The sequence below is a fragment of the Perca fluviatilis genome, chromosome 2, assembly GCF_010015445.1.
Source record: "Perca fluviatilis chromosome 2, GENO_Pfluv_1.0, whole genome shotgun sequence".
NCBI classification, from domain to species: Eukaryota; Metazoa; Chordata; class Actinopteri; order Perciformes; family Percidae; genus Perca; species Perca fluviatilis.
In genome coordinates, this window is record NC_053113.1 from 28,190,104 (window position 1) to 28,218,040 (window position 27,937).

At 40.0% G+C, this 27,937-nt stretch overlaps 1 protein-coding gene and 1 long non-coding RNA gene across 4 annotated transcripts in view; one reads left to right on the top strand and one right to left on the bottom strand.

The window, feature by feature from the left end:
* The window catches only part of LOC120549228, an 84,387-nt gene that overhangs the window by 24,082 nt on the left and 32,368 nt on the right, over nt 1-27,937 (bottom strand). For all 3 annotated transcript variants that reach the window (XR_005637360.1, XR_005637359.1, XR_005637357.1), the window contains exon 3: nt 1,214-1,354. This is a non-coding gene — a long non-coding RNA (uncharacterized LOC120549228). The remainder of the gene's footprint in view (nt 1-1,213; nt 1,355-27,937) is intronic.
* Nucleotides 81-24,131, top strand: si:ch211-136a13.1 (HHIP-like protein 1). The gene is made up of 14 exons (XM_039785927.1): nt 81-1,462; nt 12,938-13,202; nt 13,791-14,070; nt 14,196-14,321; nt 14,472-14,615; nt 17,149-17,261; nt 17,603-17,743; nt 18,178-18,252; nt 18,532-18,658; nt 19,082-19,227; nt 19,754-19,835; nt 20,315-20,397; nt 20,625-20,987; nt 22,985-24,131. The coding sequence occupies exons 1-14, from the start codon at nt 1,169-1,171 to the stop codon at nt 23,740-23,742; spliced, it is 2,997 nt and encodes a 998-aa protein (XP_039641861.1). The 5' UTR covers nt 81-1,168; the 3' UTR covers nt 23,743-24,131.

Genomic DNA, 27,937 nt, shown 5'->3' on the forward strand with positions numbered 1-27,937 from the left:
GGAGGTCTGGGAATGCTGAAAGGGGGAGAGCCGGGAGGGAGGAGAGTTGGAAAGTTGCAACTTCAGGGCAATATAGACCACATGCTATGGGAAGGAATGCTTGTGTCTTTGTAGGAGAGTGAAAGAGCAAATGAAAAGAAGAGAGGAGGAGGAGGAGGAAAGAAAGAGGAGGGAGGGAACTAAGCTAAGTTCTGCAGCGTGGCTCTGTCTCTGAATGAAAGAACCTCTCTCTCTCTCACTCTCTCCTGCTCTCCGTATGTATGGCTCATGTCGGCTGCAGCGAGTGAGCACATGTCCAGGGCAAACACAGCGAGGCTCTTCAAGTGACTTCAAGCTGGAAGTAAATATTTTGCACTAACTTCGGCTGAAGGTGCAAGTCTAAACTTCCGTCCCTGCTGGATTACTTCTTAGCAATGGGACTGCTTTCTTTTGAGGATTGCTGAGCATCCAGCAAATAACTTATTTTTGATGGAAATGGAGTTTCAGTAACTAGAAGATTTTGACACTTTCTTTCTTTCAAGAAATTGTGTTGTGATCCACAGATGTTTTTGCAGATATGACACTACTGTAGTGACAGGAACTGAAACTCTCCACATGAGCAGGACCTTGGGACATTGGTTCTGCCATCCTCCACACACCACCCGGATAGCTGCACTGTAGATCTCCTCACCATCAAAAGAATTCACTGGACCTGGATCAGTTTGACCCCTACTTGCCATATAGGCATAATGCCTGGACTCTGAGCGCTTTGTAGGTCTCTGGCCAACTTGCAGGCAGGTGTGATGCTGGGTGGTCAGTGTGTTTGATACACACACACACACACACACACACACACACACACACACACACACACACACACACACACACACACACACACACACACACACACACACACACACACACACACACACGGGGTTGCCTGAAACTGCAGTGACCGGGACATCACATGAGGACATCCAAATCTCCAAACTCTTTCAGCAAAGCTAACTTTGAGTCTCAAACCTGTGCTTGACAGATGCCGGTGGCAAAGTAACATGTCCATTGTCTTACAACAAGGCTTCACTCTTCTCACACATATATAGTGTAATATTAAATCCAAAGTGCTTTGATTTGCTGAATTATTGGGTCAAGAGCCAAACTACACTGAACTGAAAGACATTTTCACACCATGACCCTACAAACTTGTAATTTGCATCACGCTGTCCTCCCTTACCTCCTTCTTCTGGTCCTGCTGTTGCTCCTCCATGCCTTACGGGGGTGCTGTCACCCCCAGTGTTTGGACTACAAGCCTCCGTTTGAGCCCCGGCAGCCACTGGTCTTCTGTAAGGAGTATTCTAAATTTGGATGCTGTGATCTGGAAAAAGATGAGGAGATATCAGTCAAGTTTTACACCATCATGGACAATTTTGACCATTCAGGTTATGTGACCTGTGCCAAGTACATACGCAGCATCCTCTGCCAGGTAAGTGAAACATTTCATTATTTGAATCATTATAATTATGTTTGATTATGTGGCTATGCTCTCCTTATCCTGGGAACCAGATGTTCAAGGGATAATGTTTGTAATTAATTGCATTTGTGTATTTAACTGAAACTATACTAATATACTGGAAATATACACATGTCACCTGCTAAAGTCATTTTTACAGTGGGATTCACATGAATCGTTTCCACTATGTGTTAGTGTAGCTACTTTATGGAGTGACTACAGTAGTGACTACAGTCACATATTTTGTGAACCTAAATATGTCTCTCATGCAATGTGTAAATTTGGCTGCGGATGTTTGCAGTCCCAACTCGGAAACCTGATTTATGCGTCCAAGGTATTACTCCGTAAGACGTCTTAAAGGTCCAGTGTGTAATGTTTTTAGTTGTTCATCATCAAAATCTGTGTTGCCCATTCACAAACTTGTCCTTTTTCATGAATATTTACCACCACCATCAATTCCAAGTATTCCTATTGGCTTGAAATTTTACATTTGCGTTTGCATGAACTGGGGTAGACGCTCCATATTCATGCGCCATCTTGAAATACGTTAGCCAGTAAGGGACATACAGGACATACTGCTCCGCCATTTGCGTTTTCACTGTCACGTGATAAACTCACAGGTGTTGCTAATGCTGCTAATGGGTATCGTAGCTTCCTGGCCCGGGCAAGTTTGAAGAAGGAAACATGGAGGTCCACACGTATTCAAAATCCAAATTTCAGGAACAGGAGTCTTCTTCTTCGCCCAGTAAAAGGATATTGAAAAGAGCAAGAGACCGGCATCATCAGAAAAAAGCGTGAAGGCTACTGTAGCTGTAATACGTACTTTGAACTGCATGTCGCGAGAGAGTTGATTGCGATATATGATCTCAACGCTAGATGGGAGAAATTCCCACACATTGGACCTTTAAAAATGAGCACAGTGTGCATTGAGCAATTTATTTAAATTTATTTTTCCTCTGTTTTTTTGTCAGGTAATAATAGTATAATTTATATTTCAGTGGGCAGCATTATAACCACCACTCTGAAAATCCAACTTTCTGTCTCCCTCTAAACAAAACTGTGGTGTGGTTCGTCAGTAAGAACCTAAACAGTAATCAACACATGTGGTTTAATGGCTACATGGTGAGGTTGGCATCTGTTAGACAGCACTTACCCATGCTTGGAGAGCTAAACCACAGTCTATGGGCCCTATCTTGCACCCGGCGCAGCGCAAAGCCCGACGCAAGTGTCTTTGCTAGTTTAAGACCGACACAGTTGTCAATTTCCCATCCAGATCCCGCATTGTTTAAATAGCAAATGCACCTGCGCCCATCTTTGCGCCCATGGGCGTGCTGGTCTTACAGGGAGGTGTGTTTAGGTGAATTATTGGTGAATTGCTATTTTGAGGCAGCGGGAAGTCATCGTGCTATTGACCAACAAAAACCTGGTCTAAAGTCAATAACGCAGCATTTTAACAGCAAATTAGTAAAATGTGCTTAGGCTTATGCACACTGTGCTTGTTACACAGACACAGGAAAGCGCAGCAGCATACAAACATGGAAAACATTACAAATAAAAATACGGTGCAAATCCACCATCATAATAGCAATGTCCCGAGGTACAAATGCGCCTGGCTTTTAAAAGGGACAACCCAGTCTCACGGCAGTTCTTGAAATGGTCACATAATTTAATCTATTGATCCGTGTACACGGACATGTTTATCTCCTTTTTTTCGTGATGATCAGCATGTTTTTTTACAACCTGATCTCACAGAATTCCGTGAAATGAACACGGCCCCTTAAGCTAAGGAAAAGGTCGTGGGTGGGCTTAAGTTTCCATGACACGCGGGACAACAACGGGACTGTTGGGTTTAGGAAAAGAAGAATGGGATGGTTGGGTTTAGGAAAACAATAACGGGACGCGGGACAACAACGGGATGGTTGAGTTTAGTAAAAGAAGAAAGTGACGGTTGGGTTTAGGGAACGTGGCACGGGGGACACGATTTCGACGCGGATTTTCGGGCTTTCATACTACTCGTACTGTAATCGCTCCTAATGAATCGTACTGTGATCACGAAAGATGCTTCCCATAGAAATACATTACTTTAAAAAAAACGTGCTGACGAAAAAAAAGGAGATAAACGTGTCCGTGTACACGAATCAATAGATTAAATTATGTGACCATTTCACGAACTGCCGTGAGATTGGGCTGAAAGGGAATGGGAGATTACACTCTGATTGGTTTATTGCATGTTACGCCCAAAACACACCTATGAATTAATGAAGACACTAAGTACAACCCTTTTGAACCATGCGCCCGGCGCACGGACCCTTTTTTCCGCCGTCAAACTATCAAAAGTGGATTTGGACGCACCTGCGCCATGTGCTTCACGCCGTGAGCTTAGATGTTTAAAATAGGGCCCTAAGTATTGTTCATGTGTTTTGTATGAACCTAAACAAGCCCAATAATGCAGTACAATAAACTTTTCAACTTGGTTTGAAATAAAGAACATAAACTGACTAACTAAATCCAGAGGAAATCCTTTAAGGGAAAACTTTGAAAGTACATTTTTGACAAACTCACTTGCTTACATTTGCTAATTTGTGCAAGTAAATCCGCAACGAGTACACTATGCTTCATTCCTTCCAGATTCCTGGAAAACTTTGTCATAGTATCTTCTCCCACATAAGAGACAGCCATAGTCTTGAGTTACCTGGACTCTAGACCATGAAGCAGAATGACTGAATAGATTGCAGCACAATTAAACAACACATTTACTGCATTTTTCCTTTTTGGTAATCCCACATTTACAATTTAAAGGTTTAACTACATCATCAGAAGATTTCGAAGAACTTGAATGTTTTTTTACCTTACCTATCAAGCGTATTATCTCTCTGTTCTACCCTAAGTTGTGGATGGGAAAACTGAAATAACCTTAATTCTATAGAAATCTCAATGATGAGTGAATAACACATTGGGCCCTATTTTAATGATCTGAAACGCAAGTATCAAAAGTGAAAAGCAAGTACTTTTGTGGGCGGATCTCGGGCGCTGTTGCTATTATACCGGCGGGATAAATGACTCTTGCGCCTGACGCAAATCTAAAATGGGTCATCTCACATTCCCTTTAAGAGCAGGTGGAATTGTTCCATGGCGGACTGCTATTGTGACGGCGGATTTGCCTGGCGCACGCCAGCGGGAGCTGTCCAGGATGCAGCAAAGTAATAAATGCCCGTCTTGGCCGGGTGGCGATGTTGCTGCAGCCTCTCGGGCGCATCTCCTCAAGTCTGGAGAGGATTGCTGCAGCCATGCAGCGTGGGCCTCCAAACGCACCACCTGCTCCTGGTTTGCCCCTTCCTCCTCCTCCCACTCCATCTCCGTCCACCCGCTCCACCAGGAGCGCATCGCGCATTGCCACTCCCGGACCAGATCCCGCCGGAGTGTCCAATCCCGCCGGAAATGTTGTGTAAAACACAACAAGCCACACACACTTTTTGAGGACTGTACTGTAAAGTGCATCTCATCTATCCAAACACCTGAAGCTCATTTTCAGTAATATTTTTCCTTGTAATTATGTATGGTTTGCAAAAATGGGAACTGCTGCGTCTGTGTAGATGAGAGAAGCAAAGTGTATGCGCGTTGTGCATAGCACCTGAATAACTGCGCCACTGACTTTAGACTAGCGCCACTGACTTTAGACCAGGTTTTTCCTGGTCAGTGGCGGAATTGTTTTCTGAAACTGCAAAATAGCACTGGGGAACATTTGCGCCTGAACATGCCTTCTCTTTTCGCTGAACCGCCCCTGGGACGTGCGTCTGTGGAGGGAAAAGTATGCAAAATGCGGTGCAAAATAGGAATGATACATGCGTCGGTGTACAAAGGCAATTGCGCTGAGTGCAAGATAGGACCCATTATGCGCAAGTAAGTATACAAAAAAGTAACAGTTTCTTAGCAGTAGCCAAACACTTTTAACAAACTGAATATAATAAAACATCTTCACAACACTTACAGTGCAAAATGAAAATGTCATGCCGATAGCCCCATCAGAAATATCTTCACTGAACAGTTCAATACTTATTTTGTGTTGTCTTATATAGTGTTACTGTGATCATTGGGCCTCATTCCCCAAATGTTCATAAGAACAAATGTGTTATTAAACCCCACTTATGCAGTTTTCATGAAGATTCTGGCTTTCACCAATGTTTTCTTATTTGGGATTTGTTCTTAGGTAAGAACAGAATCTACACACACTCAAGAGCACTCTTACGCAAAATATAGAGCTGACATGTTTGCGCAAAACAAGTAGCTATACTGTTTTCATCTGTTCTAATTTCAAATTTAACATTTCCCTCCATTTTCACATAATTATACGTTTGTTTGTTAATAAATACACACTACTGCTCATTTGTAAAGCACTTTGAATTGCCATTGTGTATGAGTTGTTCTAGGCCTATATAAATAAACTTGCCTTGCTTTGCCTTCAATTCACATCAATTATGTTAACAGAGAACCCTGCCATCCAATATTAAGTACGCCAAGAGTATCTTCTATGTTTTGAACTTAATTTTTTCATCAAACAATTTCTTTTCTACTTCATTGGTTCTGCGCCCTTCTCCGGATACAGCGTTCACTGCATGAGTAACTACATTGCATCGGTTTTATTTGCTGCTTAGTATGCAATAAATATGATGTCTCATATTTTGTTAACTTCTTGCAGCAGTACCTCCACTTCAGCATTACTAAAGTTTTTCTTTCTTTTGGAGTCGAGGCCTCCATCGTCTTTGCCAAGTCTTTTGGACATTTTTCTGTGTGTGCACACAGACGGCCCTGTCATCTCATGCCCTTTTATGGGACTTAACGGGGCCGGTACCTATGCTAAATAGGAGCAACAGGCACAAGCTTTCAGTTTACGAAGACATTGGGATTCATCATTCTAAGAACACACCTGCGAACAATTCTGCTGTTTAAGAACACGTCATGAATCAGATGTCTCAGGGACTTTCTAAAGAACATATTTAAGAGAAAACGTAGGAAGATATTGGTGAATGAGGCCCTGGGATTGTGGCCTTTGTTAATGTTTGGGAATGTTGTTGTATTTCTATTTCAGTATCACTACGTTTCCATTTCTTTTCTGAGCATGCTAATTTTAAACAGATCCACCTCTCCTTTACTGGCCAGCCAGTCCAACATACTGATTGCATAATCAGATGCTGACTTTGCATCTAAGACACTAACTTCATGCAGATGGTGAGTGCAAATTGAGGTGCAGCACAATTTTTTTCTGGCTCATATAGGCTACCTCAGATAAAATCTTCATTCTCCAGAAGCCAAAACAAACGGGCACTTCACAGAGTCAAATAATGGAAAAAAACTAACTGAAAGACTTCCTAGCAGTTTAATACATCATACGCTATGTTAATACAGTGACAGATCCTCTGACTCCTAAATTTAGGTTTCTATAACTGTGGTAATTATGTGGTTCTTTCCACGCAGTGCAGACTGTGTGTAATGACAGCACTGCAGCGCAAATACGACTTAGAACAGTCTAATTTGAGTAAGATAAAGCCAGAGTCCTGAACAATGTAAATATGTAGTTTAGAGTAGGGTTCCTTACAACATTACATGCATAGCTACTTTTAGTTACCAAGCTCCTAAACTGTTATTTTGCAGGCATACAATTTATCAATTTATTAAACAGGAACAATTATCTTCAAAGTAAACAAACATTTTTACTAAAGGGTTAGTCAAAAAATGTGGACTATAGCACTGAGCGGTGTGGCTGTTCTTTCTTTGAGTTTTAAATATTTCAATAAAAAATAAAAATCTTCTTTGGAGCCCCACTCAGTCCCACTTTGTGTTGTTTGAGGTAAGAGATGCCCTGGAGGTGGTCAAATCAACCCACTGCCAAGGTACTTATCCTGGGTAAACCCAACACACTGAGCCCTCTGTTACAGCTGCGCTGCAAGAGCTTCCTGCACTGATATCAGAGAGACAGTGAAGAGCGAGAGAGAGACAGATAGATGGTGAGAGAGACAAATAGAAAGCATAATAAGTGTGTGTGTGTGTGTGTGTGTGTGTGTGTGTGTGTGTGTGTGTGTGTGTGTATGCGTGCGTGCGTGTCAGGGAGACAGGAGGGAGATTGTCATCATCCCTGAGCTCAACTGACCAAACAAACAATCATTTCCTCCTCTGGCCAGGGGTACAGGATACATTATATCAAGTTCAAGCAAGAGAGGGGCAGAGAGAGAAGAGAAGGAAAGGAAAAGCAAGATAGATAGATATAGAGAGAAAAGCAGTGAAAATAAATATAGAGGGAGGCACTGATGAAACTGAAAAACAGGAAAAGAAACCTATAAACGGAGATCAATAAACTCCAAGACTGAAACTGAAGTTGAAGTTTGTGCAACTGTACTAGAAAATTAGAAATGTGTGTGTGTGTATATGTGTTATAACAGTCTTTTAATAGTATAGAGTATATTTCATAATTAAAATAAAAAACAACAAATCCCACCTAAGGCCACTTCAAGACCACAACAATCTCAAAGGCACAGACACGCAGCATCTGACAATCTAATGTTTTTTTTTTCTTCTCTCACCACAATCACAGCTACTGAGGCTTTGCATTCACTCAGTAACTGACTCGAGCTATGATTTAGTTAAATCGGGACCATTTGTTGTAGAAAGGTTAAGGCACAGTCACATCTCTTCTCATTTTTTTCTTCATCTCACTTTGTTTTTTACCCCGCACTCTCTGGGGGTCCAGGTTCACACATTTACCAGCCATCTGTTTGCCTTGACTCTGTTGAATAAAAAATAAAATAAAAAAAAACACCATTTAGACCTTTCAGTGCAGTATGGGGAGTCAGGAAGGCAGACAACTGAATTTGTATTTACAGAATTTCAGTTTATTCTGAACTGCAACTTTACCACCAAATTATAGTAGTTTGAAGTGGCTGCATTGTTAGGGAACAGCTGTTCCTACTTAAATGCATTTATCCTACCCTATTATAGTAGGAGCCAAAAACAGAACTGACAATAGCTGGTGTTTCAACTTCAGCGAGTCAAACAGGAGAAGTAAAGACACTGTAGCCATAGACCAGTGATGACTTTACATAGATGTCTCCCATTTTCCTGAATAAAACACTATCAGACACCTTAAAGGTGCCCTGCCACACATATTTCATTACTTTGTGGTAATGTCTGAAGTTCTACCATGGACTCTGTAAAAAATTTTGTGGAAAAAAATGCCTTGGTTACCTTGTTTCAAGCCATTCTAGCGTGGTATAGAAAGCCTACAGGAAGACTCAGCTCGATTTCTGCCAGTTCTCATTAATATTCAACAAGCTAAGCTGTTTGAATCTGATTGGCTAACAGCTAGCCAATGAGAGCCTGGCTGTCAGAATCCTTTACCCAGCCCAACTGGGCGAGCTAATGAATAGTAATGAGCTCAGGCAATATGATGTCAGACTGACCAGCTTTTGTAATTGGCCTGATTTCTCTGCTTATTTCTTTTCAGTGGCTAGAGCTGACAAAGGAGATAGCAGTTCATTTTCACATTCACAACATAACACAAACACATATGGACCTAACATATTTTAAAAAATGCAAGTAAAAACGGTTTTGTATGGCAGGGCACCTTTAATATGAAACATTGGCATGATTCTTGCTTCTTTACTATACAGTGTCCTACTGCACAATAAAGAAGATACATCAAACTGTAGGAAGCACTATGAATTCAGTCAATCAGGCTTCCATCTGCTCCACATTGCTCCAGAAACTGCTTTCATTACTAGAACCAGCAGTTCAGACTGAAAACAGCTTTTGTTTTGCCCTACTAAACTGTTCCCAGGAAGGCTCTTTGCCCAGCAATGTACTTTCATGTGCTTTAACAAAGTTACAGTTAGCTTCTCTATTATTTATTTTTAGCTTTGGTTCATTTTAGGGTTTATATTGAGGTGCAACAGTAGCGAAGTTGCATGAGGACAAAATAAAACAAAGCCATAAATATAAATAGTTATTAACTAAACTTAGTTATTAGCTTAAAGGGGTGATAGAATGCAAAACCGATTTTACCTTGTCATAGTTGAAAAACGACAGTTTGGAGGGTAAATAGGACACAGAACCTCCAAATCCCATTGACACCTCTTTCCTCTGCAAATCTCACAATTTGAAACTGCTGCTGAAAACGGGCGAATCTCAACAAAGCTAAAAGTTGACGTCAACTCCTCAAATCCTATTCTTTGTCACGCCCCAACATTTGCATAGGCTACACCACTGATCTGAGGTCAGCTTAGTCTCTGAATCTAGCTAGGTCACGCAGATCTCCAGAGGTCCGCTATTTAATAACTAAATTCACTTCTGAGACTTTTTTTATGCAAGAAATCAACTATGTAGAGGTCAAATATGGGCCGTTTTATGAAAATTGATGGCTAATTGCAAATTTTGTCTGACTGTGTGTCGCAATTCAGCAGGAGCTCAGCAGGCTAACGTGACAGCGGCCGGTGCTGCCTCACCGCCCGGTGTGTCCTCCTTGATAGACCCCAGCTCGCTGTGAGCGACCGGAAGCCCGCGGCGCTCCATACCTGTGCAAAGTCACCGTTTGTGGGTGACTGGACTACCAAATGCCGAGGCCCTGACGGAGCTCCAGGGCCTGCAGCTAGCTGCAAACTTTACCCATAGGATTGAAGGGACACTAGCAGCTAACAAAACCCCTCCTATTCACAAAAATGCATTAAATTGAAATCGGACATAAGCGTTAGCTTTGTAAGACCTTATGGTAGCTGTTCTGTAAGTGGTGTGACGAAATTCAAACTGTAAATATATTATAGTTAAACCGAAAGTGAAGCTAGCTAGCTACCTTCGATCTTTAGCTACCCATAGGATTGAATGGACACTAGCCGCTAACGAAACGCCTCCTATTCACAAAAATGCATTAAATTGAAATCGGACACAAGCGTTAGCTGTGTAAGACCTTAGGGTAGCTGTTATATAAGTGGCGTGACGAAATTCAAACTGTAAATATATTATAGTTATGCCGGCAGCCGGGCAGCTCCGCGGCGCCCCGAGCCCCGGTTGTCCAGTAACCCAGTAACGGTGACTTTCTCCTGGGTATGGAGCGCAGCGGGGCTTCCGCTGTCTCGTCAGACTGTGTGGACCTCCTGAAATCCGACACGTCTTACCAAATTTGCAATTAGCCATCAATTTTCGTAAAACGGCCCATATTTGAGCTTAATATAGTTGATTTCTCGCATAAAAAAGTCTCAGAAGTGAATTTAGTAACAAAACATTGCAGTGTCTGAAATATGAGACCTGCTGTCTCGTCTCCAATGTGTTTCTATGTGGTTCGCTCAAACCAATCAGCACGCAGCTCATCTAAATATTCATGAGCACACCATATTTGGAAGAAAAGCTCTTGTTGCAAATAGGGCCATATTCACAGGGTAGTTAAGGGCCCATAAAATAGCATTTGGGCAATTTTTAGCCCAACCAATGATACATATCCTATTAGGAGACCTTAAGGAAAAGTGTGAAATACCCTATATAATCATTCTATCACCCCTTTAACTGTAGGGATTAAACAATGCCAGATCTAAAATATATTAAAGTAGAAGGCCACTCCGAGAGTGCAGACCTCCACCAAGACCATGCTCTATTTCGCAAGTTAATAAAAGTGAAAAATAATTTGTGTATCTGCCTGTGATTCGGATCCACTCCCAAGTGTTTTTTTCCTTGGCCCATGCTACAACCTTCCACCAAGTTTCATGAAAATCGGGCCAGTAGTTTTTCAGTAATCCTGCGGACAGACCAACAAAACCAACAGACCAACAAACCGAACAGAGAACACAACCTCCTTAACACGGAGCACCAAGAAAGCACCTGAAAATACACACAAGTCCTGTGGTTCTGGCAGGCTCAACATTGTGTCGTTGGAAAGATCCAATCTCGAGGGTGGACAGGAATATAGGAGGAATTCTATCTGTTATACAGTATATTATGCGGAAATTACTTATTGTATATGCTATTACATTCAGTATGGGGTCATTATAAATGAGTATAATATAAATAAATAAATAAAATAAAGCACAATAAAAAAATCTGGAAATCAGTAGGTCTGTACAGTCTGTATTTTGCAATTACAAAGACGCCTTAAAACTAAATTAATAGGACTACCTGACACAAACTGAATAATTTCAAAATGTATGAGTATAAAAGAATAACACACAGACATGTATAACAAACCTGGAGTCACATAAACACTCAGACCCACGGGCATATACTGTAAGTTTCTTCCTTTTCCATCTCTCTATTGTATTCATAATTAATAATGTGTCATAGTTAATGGGGATTTTTTAGCTTGACATGCATAAAGAAATAAAAGTGCAAATGATTTATGAGCAGTAGATCCAGGTACAGTATATGTTATATCTGTAAAACGTTCAGTATTGTGTCCTGTTGGACTCTGTTATGTTATGCACTGCAGGTGACAAGTTACTGTGCCTTTAAGGCTTACAGCAGTGTTTTACGGCAAGGGTCGTAAATTTAAGGTTGGCGGCAGTTCAGTAAACGCAACATGAACACTACATGGTGTGGTTATTGAGTCCTACACAAACATAATAATATAAGCACACATTCAGTGTCCCACACACAGTTTGCCTGTGTAGGTGTACAAATAAGGTTCTAGTTTCTTGTGTGTTTGTCCGTCCTTGGGCTTATTAGGGACAACAGCACATTTGCTTTCGAGGGGTACAATGTGGACTGTCAATTAGAGTTCTTGTCATGTGTGCTTAATTACAGTATTTAAACTTGTTGCATCCAGTTACTTTTTATTTTGCTAAAACGCCAAAAACTCACTCAAAATTAACTCATCAATGGGCATTAGGCACACAAAACACAGATACTGCAACCGGAAGCCTTGGATCAGTTAATCATCTAGTCAGTTGGTTGTTCATATTTGTATTCTGCCAAACATTTCATGAGTGATCTTGTGCTTTTTGTGCTTTGGGCTCTGTTCCCTGGTGATGATCAGTTAAGAGATGATCTGGCATTGAGTGAAAGAGCACCAGTCGACCACATAATGGTTTGGTTGTCGTGCCTGCCTGTGCCTGCAGCTTACCAATCTGGGTGTGGACAGTGTGGTTGTGACTTAATAACTGACTGGACCTTCCTGGGATCCATTTATACCAGACTGCACTCAGACAGCCTGTGTATTACCTAAGCCTGACCAGTAATAGTGAGGCGGTGAGGAGCTGCGGTGGAATAAGTGCACAAATTCTATATTTATGTGATCCATACATGTCCTTCACTTTACCTCTGAGATAAACACATTGGCTTAAAGACATGTTAATAGTATAGACACTGAAAAATATCTACACAGAGTGACAAAAATGTCTGCTTTTATGGCTTCCTTGTAACCTTAATTATAAGAGAATTTTCAATGTTTTTGTTGTTTAATCATCTTTACTTTTGCAGGAGTGTTCTCCATACGCCGCCCACCTGTATGATGCTGAGGATGCTAACACTCCAATGCGGATGCTGCCTGGAATATGCGGGGATTACTGCTCCGATTACTGGCAGCAGTGTCGGTACACGCTCAGCCTCCTCCTGGAGGAGTTGGGGGGGACGCAGCAGTTTGCCAACATGACTGCAACGATAGAAGAAGATCGCAGAAAGTTCTGCGACTTTCTGGAGCTGAAGGATAAACAGTACTGCTATCCTAATGTATTGACAAATGCAGGTATGGGGACATATGTTTATGTTCAGCAGCAGACACACACACACACACACACACACACACACACACACCAATGAACACGTTGATCTAATTGTGAGGTTGAGTTGAGGAACAACTCATCTCATTCTATTTACATAAACAGCCAACATAAACAAAAAGGTTGTCATAGAAAAAAGAAAGTCTAAATTCCCCAGTGGCAAGAACCTGAACTTGCGCTAACAAGACAGTCTATTTATGATTAATGTGCAGACCAATCTGCACATTAGGTTGGCTGTAGGGTAAAAGCATGATTTTGAAGACATATTATATTATATATGTAAGAAGCATAGTTAGAAAACTAGGTGATTGCCTGGATATATATACATCTTGTTTTGGTCCGGAGTCTGGCATTAGGTTGTATTAGCTGAATATGGATTTTTAATTCTAACCTTAAGAAACCTGGAGAAAGGAAGTTGTACTAATCAAGTCTCATGCACACTGACACTTTAATAATACAGCCCCTTAAAACTCTGCTCTGTTTTTGTAAAAAGATCCATTAACAGTACTCCTGGCTTCATTTCTCATTTCTCGTATCATCTTTTCTGTCCCTAGCACTAAATGCTAACTTGGGGTTGGTAAGTGAGGATCCCAAAGGATGTCTGGAGCTGTGTTTGCAGGAGGTTGCCAACGGGCTCCGTAACCCCGTGGCCATGATTCACGCAAATGATGGGACTCATCGATTCTTTGTGGCGGAGCAGCTGGGTTATGTATGGGTGTATCTGGCCAACGGCTCTAGGATCGACCGTCCTTTCCTTAACCTCACCCATGCTGTCCTCACATCACCGTGGGCTGGAGACGAGAGGGGATTCCTCTGCATAGCCCTACACCCAAGGTTCATACTTTCATGATGATGTAGAGACATTATCAGTAATTTTTTGCATAATTCTCAAGGAAAAAGGCCACTGTGCCAACAGGGTGTGTAAAGTATGACTTCTTCTGCTTCTTTTCCGTGCATAGGATCACCACAGTCAGAAAAGCCTATGTGTACTACTCTGTGTCTGTCAAGAAGGAGGAGAGGATACGTATCAGCGAGTTCACACTGTCGGCACATGATGACAACCAACTAGACCACTCCTCTGAGAGGTGGGGAGAGAAGTTCAGAGTCAGAGAAACACAAGTGGAAACACAGAGAGAGCGTGTTTTTAGATTTGTGTTGATAGACATTGACTAGTTGTTAGTAGTAGTTAGTAATAGGATATTTGTAAGTTCTGGTACTTGTACTTCTTGGTTTAGGACTATTCTTGAGGTGGTAGAGCCGGCATCCAATCACAATGGAGGACAGCTTCTATTTGGCCATGACGGGTACCTGTACATCTTCATTGGTGATGGGGGCCGAGCTGGGGACCCATTTGGAAAGTTTGGCAACTCACAGAACAAGTAAGAATAATTTAACAAATTTAGGTGCTTGATTACGTTGCCTACAGTATTTCCTAACACGTCACATTAAATTCCTCAAGTCGTAAGTCATTGTTGTAATATTTTTTCATCTACAACAGCCAACCTGAAAATGAGCTGCACATCTAAGTGAGCACAGGAAAAGGAAATAATTCTCCTTGCAAAGCTTCATCCTTATGTGTAATAAAAAAAAATATTTACAAAAGTAAGATAAGCACATCCTTTTGATTACTCTTGGAGGTTGTTAAAATTTTAAATGATAAAGGTGCTCATCATAGAAAATTTTGCCAGACACCTTGATGTTGTTGAGATGTTGGCTGCATAAACATATATTAAAAAATACCAAAGTCTGGTTAAAACCAGGCAGTTCTGCCTAAAGACCTACCTAATTAAATTCCAGTTAAGTTTAATGAAAAGTTATGGAGAAGCTAGACTTCAAAGCTGTGGAGACTTTCAAGTTACTCTGTTGCAACTTTAAATTATAGCTTTTCAAAGACAGGTTATCTTCCACTTATGGAAATTCCCATAAACTAAGGATCTTGCTGGGCTGGGAACCTGCTCATATAACGCAGATTATCATTCCAACAGTACATATTTGTCATTTGTGCACACAAATTATCACAAAAAAATATTCTTTATATGCCCTGTAGAACACTTCTTTAATTAGGATTGCAATAATGAATATTTATACATTCTAGAGGGTTTATGGAGAAGATCTCAATTATGTCTATATTATATTGAAATTAAAAGTGCTGAAGAGTTTTGGAAGGGACTGTGTAATTGAAAACAGGGCTGGATGTAAGCATGTCAGCAAAGATTATTGCAGGAGCAGTGCATGAATAGGGACATACGTTTCCAATAATAGACTTGAAGTAATTGTGGACTGAATGTAGAGTTCCACTTCATAATGTATGTGCAATTGTTCTCTAAAACTAAAAGAATAAACCACATCAGCATCTGGTGGCAGGCATGTGCCAATGGGTGCCAAAGTCAAGGAGAGGTGGCAGGATGTGTTTATGCCAAGAGCAGTGCACATATAGTTTATATAAGGAGCTTGTATTAAAGGGAATGCAGGGCATTATGTGTATTTTACTGTGTTGGTAAACATTACTCTCCTCTCAAACCACATGACCTTTATAGTATAAGGACCTGTACAGGATAGATAGGCTAGCTGTATCTCAAGGGGATGTGTGTTTGTGTCTGTGCAAATGTATATGTGGACGCTATTATGTGTGTTTTTTCCACAGTAATGAAGGCTTGCCCTACATTTAGCTATGAGCTACAACTGTCATTCTCTATTTTCATTTGATCAACTCTCAGTGGCTTAAATGTTAATTACAGCCAAAGGACAACAAGGTAGGAAGTGCAAATATTACTGCTCATTTGCAGTACACACATTGCACAATTACTCCAAGAATGTCATGCATAATAGAGTTACACTGTGAATTGTGGAGCTAAAAAATACTTGGACTATGGTAAACATTTAAAACAGTTAAATTAATATTAATATAAAACAAAACAAAAAAATCTTTTAAGTTCTCAGAGAGGTTAAAGCTAAACAGGAATACCCAAGGTGTTGTTTATCTCAAAACCAGCCTACAAATCTGATCAGAACTGTGACTGACTGGGGACGCCCTCTGATGAATTTTATCAGCAGCAGGTTAACAACAGTTTAGGAAACAGGTTTATCTGAGATGCTGACAGCTTTTCTCCAGACGGTTATAGTTTGGCCCTTTAACTGTTTCTGAGGGGTTTTGTTGACAGGCCGTATTAGCTGTTCAGGGAATGAGGGAGGATAGCGCCTGCCAAGTCTAATATTGACACTACACATTGCGGACTGCCACACACTGGTATGTGGAGGAAAGAGAGAGAGACAGGGAGAGTGAGGGAGAGGGAGTGAAAGGAAGGATTGGAAAGACTGGAAAAGGGTTACATGGAGAGAGCGACCAGGGCATAGAGAGGAGAAAGGTGCACAGTAAATGAGAGAGGAGAAGAGAAAAAGGAAAATGGAGAAAGGGATAAAGGACAAACTTAGAGATTTGATTTGATTTATTGGTTTATTTAGAAGGGGACAGTGCAATTTCATAAAACACATGAACAAACATGGTTAAAAAAGCCAGAATTAGCCAAATGGCTATTTTTCATCTGTAGTCCCCTGATTTAGTTCAAATGGATGGAAAGAGAGAAATGTGAGGGAAAGTAACCAATGATAGGAAAGTTGGATTTAGAGGAAGACATTATGAAGAACAATGAAGATGGGAAAGAGAGAAAATAAATAGCAGGGAAGTTAATGCAGAGGAAGATGAAGTGTGTTGCAAGAAGTAGAAAAAGAGGATGATGGGAGAGTGTAAGGTCAAAGGTGAAACATATGTTGAAAAGAAAAATAAAGAAAAGATTCAGGTCAAGGAGCTCAAGCTTTTTTTATATCTGCCTAAAATGAGCACTCACTCAGTCACCTCAGTCTTGAAGCCTCTCTAAATCGTTCTCACTCTCTGGTCTACTCTGTTGACTATAGGTCAACACTCCTCGGCAAGGTGCTGCGTCTTGATGTTGACAACAATGACGATGGCCCCCCGTACAGCATCCCCTCAGATAACCCATTCTTGAGAGAAAAAGAATCACGACCCGGTAAATCTCTTAAAACGTTCCATATCTGTGGAATAATTATGTCTGGTCACATTTAAAATGAATGGGATATTTAAGATCAATAGCACAATAGTAAATATTAATGTAGACTCTAATGAGCACACATAATATGTGACTGCTGTGGGACTGTCCTTCTCTTACAGAGGAAAACATAACTCAGTAAACACTGCCATTTTTAAATACAATAAATAAATAAACTATGGCAGATGCAAAATCACCTTTCATTCCAGAAATATATGCCTTTTTTGTTTCTGTGTGCAGCCTCACAATGGATGTGTGCTATTTTTGTCAATATGTAAATGTCTTTTTTTCTTTCTGTGCAGAGATTTATGCCTTTGGCGTTCGCAATATGTGGCGTTGCTCCATTGACCGCGGTGACCCTGCTACAGGCCGGGGCGGAGGCAGGATGTTTTGTGGTGACGTAGGCCAGAACAAATATGAAGAGGTGGACCTTATTGTTAAAGGTATGGTGATTTTAGTTTGAAGCAACATTTTACTTTAGAGAGAGATTTTACTGAATTTTAAGTGTTCAAGATTCTTTTAACATTTTCATAAGAAATATGAGATGGGTGTCATTATCATCCTCATGTCATATACAGTACAACTGTTCTCTCAAAGACCACGCAGACAGTGAGTCAGACATCATAGCTTAATCTCAGTCTTCTCCCTAACAATTAGGGTGAATGCTATCCGATTACGTAGAAACCTGAAAGGGGCATGAAATAAACATCTAATTACAGCCGAACAATAATTTTGCAAGTCCAAAAGGTTTTTCACAGTATATTTACTGCTTTGTAAACATAGACTCTATGATTGTGAAGCAATTCCATTTAGAAAGAATGGTACAATAGCTCTTTCCCTGAGAAGTTGCACTAACTTTGTCAATACATGTTTAAAGGAGGCAACTATGGATGGAGGGCCAAAGAAGGCTTCAGCTGCTACGATCGCAAACTCTGTCACAACTCCTCGCTAGGTGAGGACTCTTTCTGGGCTGCTGTCATTCACTTTTTTCACATTCACTTTTTGCAATTGACACTACTGAGAAGGATTACATTTTTTACATGATATGTACTGTCACTGTTGAAGGCTGTGAACAATAACTTTAGCTAATTTTAATTTAGTTTAAGTTTGTGGGCTCAAGTGACTTTTCATATGCCTCTGAATATGACGCATATTTACAGCAGTAGGTCGCTATAGTTTTGTCTTCTTGTTATTGTGATAAACTGGTGTGTTGTTCTATGTCTATGTCTAGATGACATCTTGCCTATCTTTGCCTACCCCCACAAGTTGGGCAAATCAGTGACGGGAGGATACATCTACAGAGGCTGTCAGATGCCCAACCTCAATGGACTCTACATCTTCGGGGATTTTATGAGTGGGTAAGTGTTTCTGCGTCATTTTTAAATCTAAACTTTAGACATTTTCTTGAGACAAATTCTCGCCGATAACTGCAGAGACCCAGGATCCAATTTGTAGAAGCCGTAATTGCAACATCATTACAATACAAAGCCTAATAAAAAAAATACATTATATAGATCTGTCTTTGTCCTTTGATTGAGGATTTTTTAGCCGCACCTTTTCCTTCAATTCTTTAGTGAAGCCAATGCAACATCAAGTATTACAGTACGTGTGGCTGGAAAAACACAACATTTTTAATAAGGAGTGCAATAATCTGCACTCATATCGAGCTATTGTGCACAGGCTGGATTTCATATTTATCATAAACATGCATGTATATGAAAGAATTTATGGGGATAAATATTATATATATTTATACTTATGTGCGGTTTGTTTCTGTTTAGGCGTCTGATGTCTCTAAAGGAGAATGTTACTTCTGGTGAATGGCTGTACAATGAGATCTGCATGGGAAGAGACCAGACCTGCAGATTCCCCAAACTCATCAACAGTTACTACAAATACATCATCTCTTTTGCTGAGGATGAAGCAGGTAAGAACCTACCAACATGCAAACAAATAGTCATTGTATCATATACAGTATATTGCTTTATTAAAAGTAAACATTAATGAGGTCATTGAGGTGTGGGACATGTATGTAAAGTTAAATGATATGGTTAAAGAGTGTTTCCTAAAGTGTAATTTTTTTAAATTGTGGAATCATTAATAATGATTAATTACCACCAAAAGGACCCAGTAGAGGGTTCGATTTGACTTTAAATCTGGTTTGTATTAAAGAGACTGCTGATTTACCAGGGAGAGGGTTGTGCACAAGCTGCTGGTCTTAAACAATCTCCTCCCTCCCCTGAAAGTGCCTCAGAGAAGATTAAAGTTTAAAAGTTCCATCTCCTCTGTTTTGCCACTCTATGTCTCTTCCATACTCATTGTACATATCCCCTCCCTCCTTCCATTCTCCCTGCTGTCCACCTTCATTACACCTCCCTCTGTTTCTTTGTCTTTTACTCTCCACCTATCTCTGTCTGCCTCACTCTCTCCCTTTCCTCTGTCCATCTTTCTAGGTGAACTGTATTTTTTAGCCACAGGAGCCGCGAGTGCCACAGCCAGAGCAGGAGTCATCTATAAGATAATTGACCCTTCCAGGTAGCTAAGCATTACAACACATCACTGCAGCAATAAATGTAGAGTGTAGTGATGGGGACATTGGTCATTGTGACTTACTTTACGTAGACTTGGACTTAACTAAACTGATTTTTCTTGTTGCTTATTGACTGCTATATACGTGGATACAAATGTATCAGCAATAAGCCCCAACAATTTACCAAGGAGAGACAGGAAATGGGGGGAGAGAGGGAGAGAGAGAGAGAGAGAGAGAGAGAGAGAGAGAGAGAGAGAGAGAGAGAGAGAGAGAAGGGTATGACATGCAACAAAGGTCCCCAGCTGTAATTAAACCGGTTAAGTGACACAAGCTGTAACCACTCGGCTACCAAGGCGGTCCAGTCTAGCTCTAGTTAAAGTAGAATAGCTGATCTTAGAATACACTAACATTTCTTCAAACTCAAAAAAAAAATGATATAATAGGTTGCATGTGTGTGCTTATTTTTTCTCTCCTGACCACATAGGCGAGCAGCACCAGGAAAATGCAGGGTCAAGCCTTCACCTGTTAAGATAAAAGGAAAACTGATTCACTTCTACCCCAAAGAAGGTAAGCAGATGGTTAACTTCTGTTCCACTGTCAGTGTGTTTTCCCATTTGTTGTCGTTCTTTATAGAAACATTAGACTCTTAGCCATATTTACTCTACCAAAACCTCATCAGATAATCGTGTCTAGAATTCTGATTATCTTGTCAATGTGCATTGGTATGGACATCAAATTCTGGATAGGCTTTTTGACACTGCTCAAATGTCTTTATTTCTTCCTTTTTTTTGCAGAGTTTGTAATCAACAAGAAGCCAACCACCACGCCTGTACCTACAACAACCACAAGAAAAACTACAACAACAACAAAAACACCACCAAGAAGAAAGTCACCTATAATAATAATAAAACCACCAATGCCAACAAGAGCAACAATAAGAAAAATGCCCCTACCACCAACAAAAGCAACAACAAGAAAAACAACATTACAGACAACAAGAAAAACAATGAGAAAAACACCCCCAGCGCCCACAAAACCAACTATAAAAGCAACAACAACAATAAAAACAACCTCAGCAACAACAATAAAATCAACAACCGTACCAACACCTGTCCAGATGTCCATGGCAACAACCCCTGCCACAACCACACCCACTGGTAGGCCTACTGGTGCACCTGTTTACCGAGCCAGCTCCACTGATTACCCAACCACTAGGCCCACTCTTTACATAACCACTAAATCAACTGTTAGGACTAACATTAAATCCACCGGTGAACCCACACGAATATGTGTCTTGATGCGCGGTGAGGCCACCAGTGTCAAACCAGGTGGTTTCACCTTCTGCGCTTTATTTTTGCTTTACATTTTAACATGCTAATAGCTAAATTAACTAAATGCTGTGCAATTTATTTACCTTCAATGATTAATATAACTTGCCTTTTTGATCAAATCAAATCACTTTTAAATTAATTAGTCTTACTTGCTACAAATGCCCGTTACAGGACACTTAATGACTCACCTTTACAAACAATCATATAGAAATAGAAAACATTAAATAATATAGTTTGGCAGCTAAGTTGGATTAATGTAACTATGATTTGGCTTTTTTTTTTTTTACTTTGTTTTTCATTTTTGGTTTGTATATCAGTTTAAAATACTGAAGGGTAGAAATTAACTTAATTATAGCTCACAACTGGCTATTATAGCATTATTTATTCAAAGCTCCATACTAGTTTTACAGCATCAGAATGAACTTAAAACTAGTCTGTAATCTTTTATTGCAGCTCGCACAGTATGTTAGAGATGAACTACCTACAGTAGCTCTCAAGTATTTTCTTGCATGGTGAAAATCGAAATATGATTAAAAGATGCTTAAAAGTGAGGAAATAAAAAAATACAGTAAAATAGCCAGTGGTCTAATTTATAAATGAGAAAGTAATGTATTTATTTTAAATTATTCAGTTTTTTTGTGGCAAAGTAGCCTTATTTAAAAAAACTTTTTACAATCCATAAAAATGACTAAATTAAATGCTTCAGTCTTTGCACTTTGCACTGGAAAAGTAGAAAAAAATTACATAAAATGTGCTATGTCTCTGAAGAGGGCACAACAGATTAGTAGTATTCACCTCATTAAATGCTAAAATGGAAATGTAAATGTTGGAAAATTAATATAAAGTATTAGTGTACCAATGTCTCAACTTTTGCTCATGTTCTGTTTACTGACCGAAAGCAAATTGAGGACAAATTTGCCTTTGCGGATTTAGAAGGTGAGGGTGAGCCTTTCACACAAGCTTGTGTCAAACTCAGGTAGTGGAATTAGCAAACGTGGCAACTTTATTTCTTGCATTATATTCTTTGGCTGGTACTGGAGTCTAAAGCAGGATAAATGGTGCTTATTTATGTGTTGCAGTACCTTAAATTAAAATCAGGTACTTTGGCATTATTTATTTTGAATAAATGGTTCTGCATCAGCTTCAGTTTGGACATTCATCTTTGTGTGTCTGTGTTTATGTCTTTCCTTTGCCTGTCTTCAGGGATTACATTGCTTTAAATGGCTTTTGTGAAATCTGAGCTTTGTAAAACATGTTCTCAAATGAACAATTTGGTGTACTAGCTAAAGATATATTCATAATTTTAGAAAATATTCTTATTTGATTTCTTGCCGAGATTTAGATGAAAAGATTGTATCTGTATGATAAATATGAAGCTACCACCAGCAGCCGGTTAGCTTAGCTTAGCATAAAGACTGGAAACTGGGGGAAACAGATAGCCTGTCCGAAGGTAACAAAATCCAGCTAACAGCACCTCTAAAGCTCACTAATCAACATATTATATCTTGTTTGTACAAAACCAAAGTGTAAAAATGTTTTTTTTGCCAGACACAGTGACTTCATGGATGCTTTTAGACTTTGGATTTAATCTGTTAGAACCAAGCCAATTAAAAAACTGACACCGAAACCAAATCTTCATTAACAAACTGGCAGGTGGATTTTGTTATCTTTGGACAGAGCCAGCCCCCTCTTTTCTTTCTTTTTATGCTAAGCTAAGCTAACCAGTTGCCGGAAGTAGTTTCATAATTACCTTATAAGCATCTTTAACACATTGTTAAACTACATATATTCAAATAAAGAGGGTGATTCTGTCTCTCCATCAGGTTATCTCACAACCGTCATGACTGCAGCCTACTCTAGGATTGCTCAAACCCCAATCATCACCACACCTCCAACCAGGAGACACGGGAGACCCCATCAGTACGCCCCTTTTACCACCTCACAACCTTTTACCTCACCACAACATCCTCCTTCTCCATCCACAACATCCCTGAAACGACACCAGATGGCTCTGACCTCTGCACGATACCCTGAGCCTCCTGGAGCGCTGACCACACCACTGCCGCCATATTGTTGCCAGAAACCCACGGCATCAGGCTTCAAGCCCCAGAGACCACCAATCAACACAACGCTACCTAAATCACAGGAAGAGAGGCTGTGGCTCGGAGAGAAGCTTGAAAGCGCAGGAGAGGGTAACCGAGTATATAAGAGAGTTCGAGGAAGAGGTCGCGGTCACAAGAGAGGAAGAAGGCTGCGGGTCGGCTCAGTGCGACTGGTAAGCGCCGATGGTTTGTCAGATCGAGGTAGAGTGGAGATCTTTATCCGTGGTGAGTGGGGGACAGTTTGCGATGACCTTTTCAACAGCAAAGCAGGTACTGTGGTGTGTCGACAGCTCGGCTTCACGACAGCATTGGCCGTGATGAAGAGGGCTGCACTTGGGGAGGCAGACCGCAGCGTCAGGATCCTACTGGATGATGTGGAGTGTGAGGGCGGGGAGAGATCGCTGCTAGAGTGCAAGAGATCCAGGGTGGGGAAACACAACTGCTCACATGGGGAAGATGTAGGGGTGATCTGCGGTTAGCACGGAGGGGTGAAAAGTTAAAGTATAGGAAGAAAAGAAAGAAGTGACGAAGATAGTGTTTGAAGAAGGTATGAAAGGTTATTACAGACTGCTCATTTTTAAGCATTGATGTGGTGATGTCAGTTTGCTAACAATTCTATGAATGTTTTTCTTCACATTTTCCAATTTTGCATATTGATGTTTCATGTCATTTCCCTTCCTCTGCCAAATAATAATTAAAAAAAAACATTCCAGAGGAGCCTATGATGGGAGTTTCTCCTAATCTCACTCAGTCCACTGTTTTGTAAAATCTGATCAAGCAAATCACACCAATTGTGAAAGTTCATATTAACACATAAACCATTATGTAGTTATCCATCTCTATATCACTCATTATTAACCACTGTGTAACAAAGTAATGAGGTACTTCAGTAGATGTGAACTTACACATACATATTTGCATTGTCTGATCATCTAATTATATATATTGAAGTTTCTTCCCTTAAAACAACTGTGCTAACCTACTGTCTGTTAAGTGACTAAATAGTAATTAAAGCTATAGTGCGTAGTTTCTGTCTCCCCCATGAGGAATTCTAAGTAATAACAACAACACTGTCAGTGTGTCCACATGATACAAGCCTTCCGTGATCGCGCACTACCCCCACCCTTCCTCCACGCAGTTGCTAGTAGCCAAGGAGGACACGGAGGATTAAAAAAACATGAAAGAAGAGGTATTTATCTTCACTCAAGTTTCTGCGTGGGAAAGTCACCGGACGACACAATCTTCTGAACATAGAAATACAGAGAGAGATGTGTGGAGCTGACATTTTTAATTAGCATTGTAGCATCTCATTTGGCAATGGCTTGAATGTAACAGACGTTCATTAATATTGAAAAGTTACACACTAAAGCTTTAAAGTGCCCATATTATGAAAATATCACTTTTTCTGGGATTTGGGGTGTTATTTTGTGTCTCTGGTGCTTCCACACGCATACAAACTTGGAAAAAAACATCCATCCATGAGTTAGATACAGATATTAGAGTGAGATACGGGTTTCTGAATGTCTTCTACCTTCAGTCTCCGGGTGAGCTGTTCAAAATCTGCAGGGCTTTCTACATCAGTAGCCGAGATGAGGTGGCTAACCGTAGCATGCTAGCGCTAGCATGCTAGCTCGTTTTCAATGGCAAAACATGGCTACAACACACACTAGTTCACCATAATCTACAAAAGAACTACTTACATGTCCCTGTTCTGCAGGTATTCTACGCAAAGTTGGAAGTGCGCCCTCGTTTAGAAGAAGTCTCCCGGCTAATCCTGCCTTGTACTAACTGAAGTTGTAGAAACAAAGAGCTAGCTGATGTGATCCTTACCTAGCTACTGCGCATGTGCGCCTCCCAACAAAGAAGGAATAGAAGAACGATGCCTCACTCTGTAGCTAAAACAGAGACCTGAACACACAGGGTGAAAAGAGGAGCTGCAGCAATGTGCAGTACAACAGAAATATATTTTTTGAAAATTAAACCATGTAAACCTATTCTGGTACAACCTCAAAATACAATTATGAACCTGAAATGAGCATAATATGGGCACTTTAAGTTTATCTTCAAGCACCGCTTATTTCAAAGAACGCTCAAAGGAATTCCACTATGCCACGCTCATGAGTATTGTTCATGGTAAAGATGGTGAATGTTGATGAAGGATCATTGTAAGATGAGTGCAACTACAAGTGATTTGATGTTTGTGGTGTGAGGTCTTCAAGCATTATTAACGCATATGTTTTTAATGAGTTTGACTTATTCATAAATGCTCAACGTGGACTGAGTGAGTCTTGTAGAAACTTTAATCATTTTCTGTGTGTTCTGTTTTAGATATCCATGAGGCAAACAGAGAGGATATCCCTTTAAAATAGTCCATTGTGTTCTAAGAAGACATTTGTATATTTGTATATTGTATCATTTCAGCAGATCTATTTTCTCGAGCGTCTTTTTATAATTTGCATTTTGATACCTTTTTTTAATTTTTTTTTTAATGTAGTTTTAAAATGAACAAATCTAAAGAGCTATAACAAGGTAATGCTGGACATTCTGTATGATGAATAATGTTTCCACTTTTATATAACGATATTTGACAGCACATTTTGAGTGCCTGTGATATTAAAAAATGTTTTACTGCAAAATGACCTCCTTGCCATTCTCTATTATTCTCAACCGATGTATTCTAATGTGCTGAATAACAATGGATCACGTTGGTTCCCATTGATTTTCCTCCAGCAGCAAGCACACACTCACTTTCACTGTCAAACTGTCCTTTCCATGATGTGGCTCAGGTTACCAAAATCATCCACTGTGTTTCCTAACAGATCTTAGGAAAACCTGTGGGGCTGAAGAAAGTTTAATGTTCCACTTTTCTCACCTTGTAACTGTGATCAAACAGAAAAAAATCACCAATATTATTGACAGCATTGGCAGATTCCCAATCTTCAATCACGATGTGTTAGCCAGACAAATGAAAAAGTGTAACACACAGGAGAAGATCCCATGTAGGCTTTAAAATTTTCAGCAACTTCTTGCTTTCTGGAACAGAATTTGTTTTGGGGATGGGAAGGTTCAAGCTTTTCTCCTGCCTTATGTACTATGCTTTCAAGGTTTAGACAGAAGGAAAACAGACTTGAACAGATTCCAGTGCTGACAGGTTAAACTGTAAAGGAATCACTGCTCAGCGAGGTGGAAGGCAGCACTTTCTTAATAGCTTCTAAAAAATGTGATAATGTTTGATAAAACTACTGTCCTTAGTACACTATGGAGTTTTTTCATGAAGGGAAATTTTTGTGTAATATTATTTACCAATTTAAGTCAGTTACATTTGCATTAAATTAATTTATGAACAGATGGATCAATAGACCGATGGAGACATGCTGCTTGGACAAATGAAAGAATAAATTAGCCCCCTCCAAAAAAGAATTCTATAGATAGAACCTCTCATTGTGCACATAATAATAATCTGGTTTCCCAACTGTTTGTATCTACATGATATGAAGACTGAACTTACTCCATTGCTCCATTGCCACGCACATCTTTAAAGAGTTACTCTTTTTTATATAACAGAAAAAAAGCAAGACACTTATCTGTGCAAATATGTGATGCACATGTCATTGAGTATTGCTAAAATATAACACATCTTAAGTCAAAAAGAATAAAAATGTAAATGCATATACCGGACTAGCTGTCCACAAACGCGTATCTGATTTGCTGTGTACTGTAATGCTTTACAGCTCATTACACACCAATAAACTACTATTTAAGGTGCAACACATTGCTCAGTCAGAAAGGTTGGCATGAATGAATAAAGGACACGTGTGTAAACCACACGTGTGTCTGTGTACAGCATATTTATATCCCTGTCTGTTATATTCTATATACTGTGTGGTGTCTGAGAGCATGGGAGCAGGAAGTCCTGCTGTGAAGTCTGAAGAACTTGCAGCACATCTGACCTGAACTGACTGAAGCAAAAGCAAGATTCTCTAGGCAGTCAGATTCTGTAAGGAGGCATTGAAGCAAATTAACTGGGACAGTTGATAGCAGTCTACTTTAGCTCTCCACTTCTCCAGTAAATAATCAAAATATACGGTACAAAGACATCAGTTTCAGGCTATATCAAAGATGAACCCATTTTAAAATTGTGTATTCAAAATGAAAATTATTCTATTAACAATTGTTTTCAGCAGTACACTAAACAAATTGAGTGGTTTTTTTAAATGCTTCTGCTTCTTTAAGAGCAGAGGGGGGCAGTCATGGATATAGTTGTATCGCCAGTGGAAGATGTTAAGAACAGTGCATAAGACCCTCCATATGAGGGGAGACTGTCGAGGTTTTTTTTTATGTTTTAATCAGTTTGTACAATTTACACTATAAATAATAATAATGATTTAAGCTGTTTTTTTCATTGGCACTAGGTCCATCACCTAATAAACTTCAGTATAAACAACCACTACAATCTGTAACTGAAACTACACTGCAAAAAATACTTCACCACAGAACATCCCGCAGTCTCAAACATTAACACAAGGAGGAGCCATAACCCTGTGCAGTTTATTATTTACCCAGTCTAGTGGTCTGCTGTTGACAGAAAAAAAAACATATTAACAGTGATGAAAATTGCATTGCACTGCATTTTTTAATTTTTGGACACGTTGTTGTTATGATGATGATCCTTCT

Coding starts and splice junctions, on each gene's coding strand:
- si:ch211-136a13.1 (XM_039785927.1), top strand. CDS start 1,169: ATGACCCTACAAACTTGTAATTTGCATCACGCTGTCCTCCCTTACCTC. Junction 1,463..12,937: donor TACGCAGCATCCTCTGCCAG/GTAAGTGAAACA, acceptor TTACTTTTGCAG/GAGTGTTCTCCATACGCCGC. Junction 14,322..14,471: donor CTAGACCACTCCTCTGAGAG/GTGGGGAGAGAA, acceptor TTCTTGGTTTAG/GACTATTCTTGAGGTGGTAG.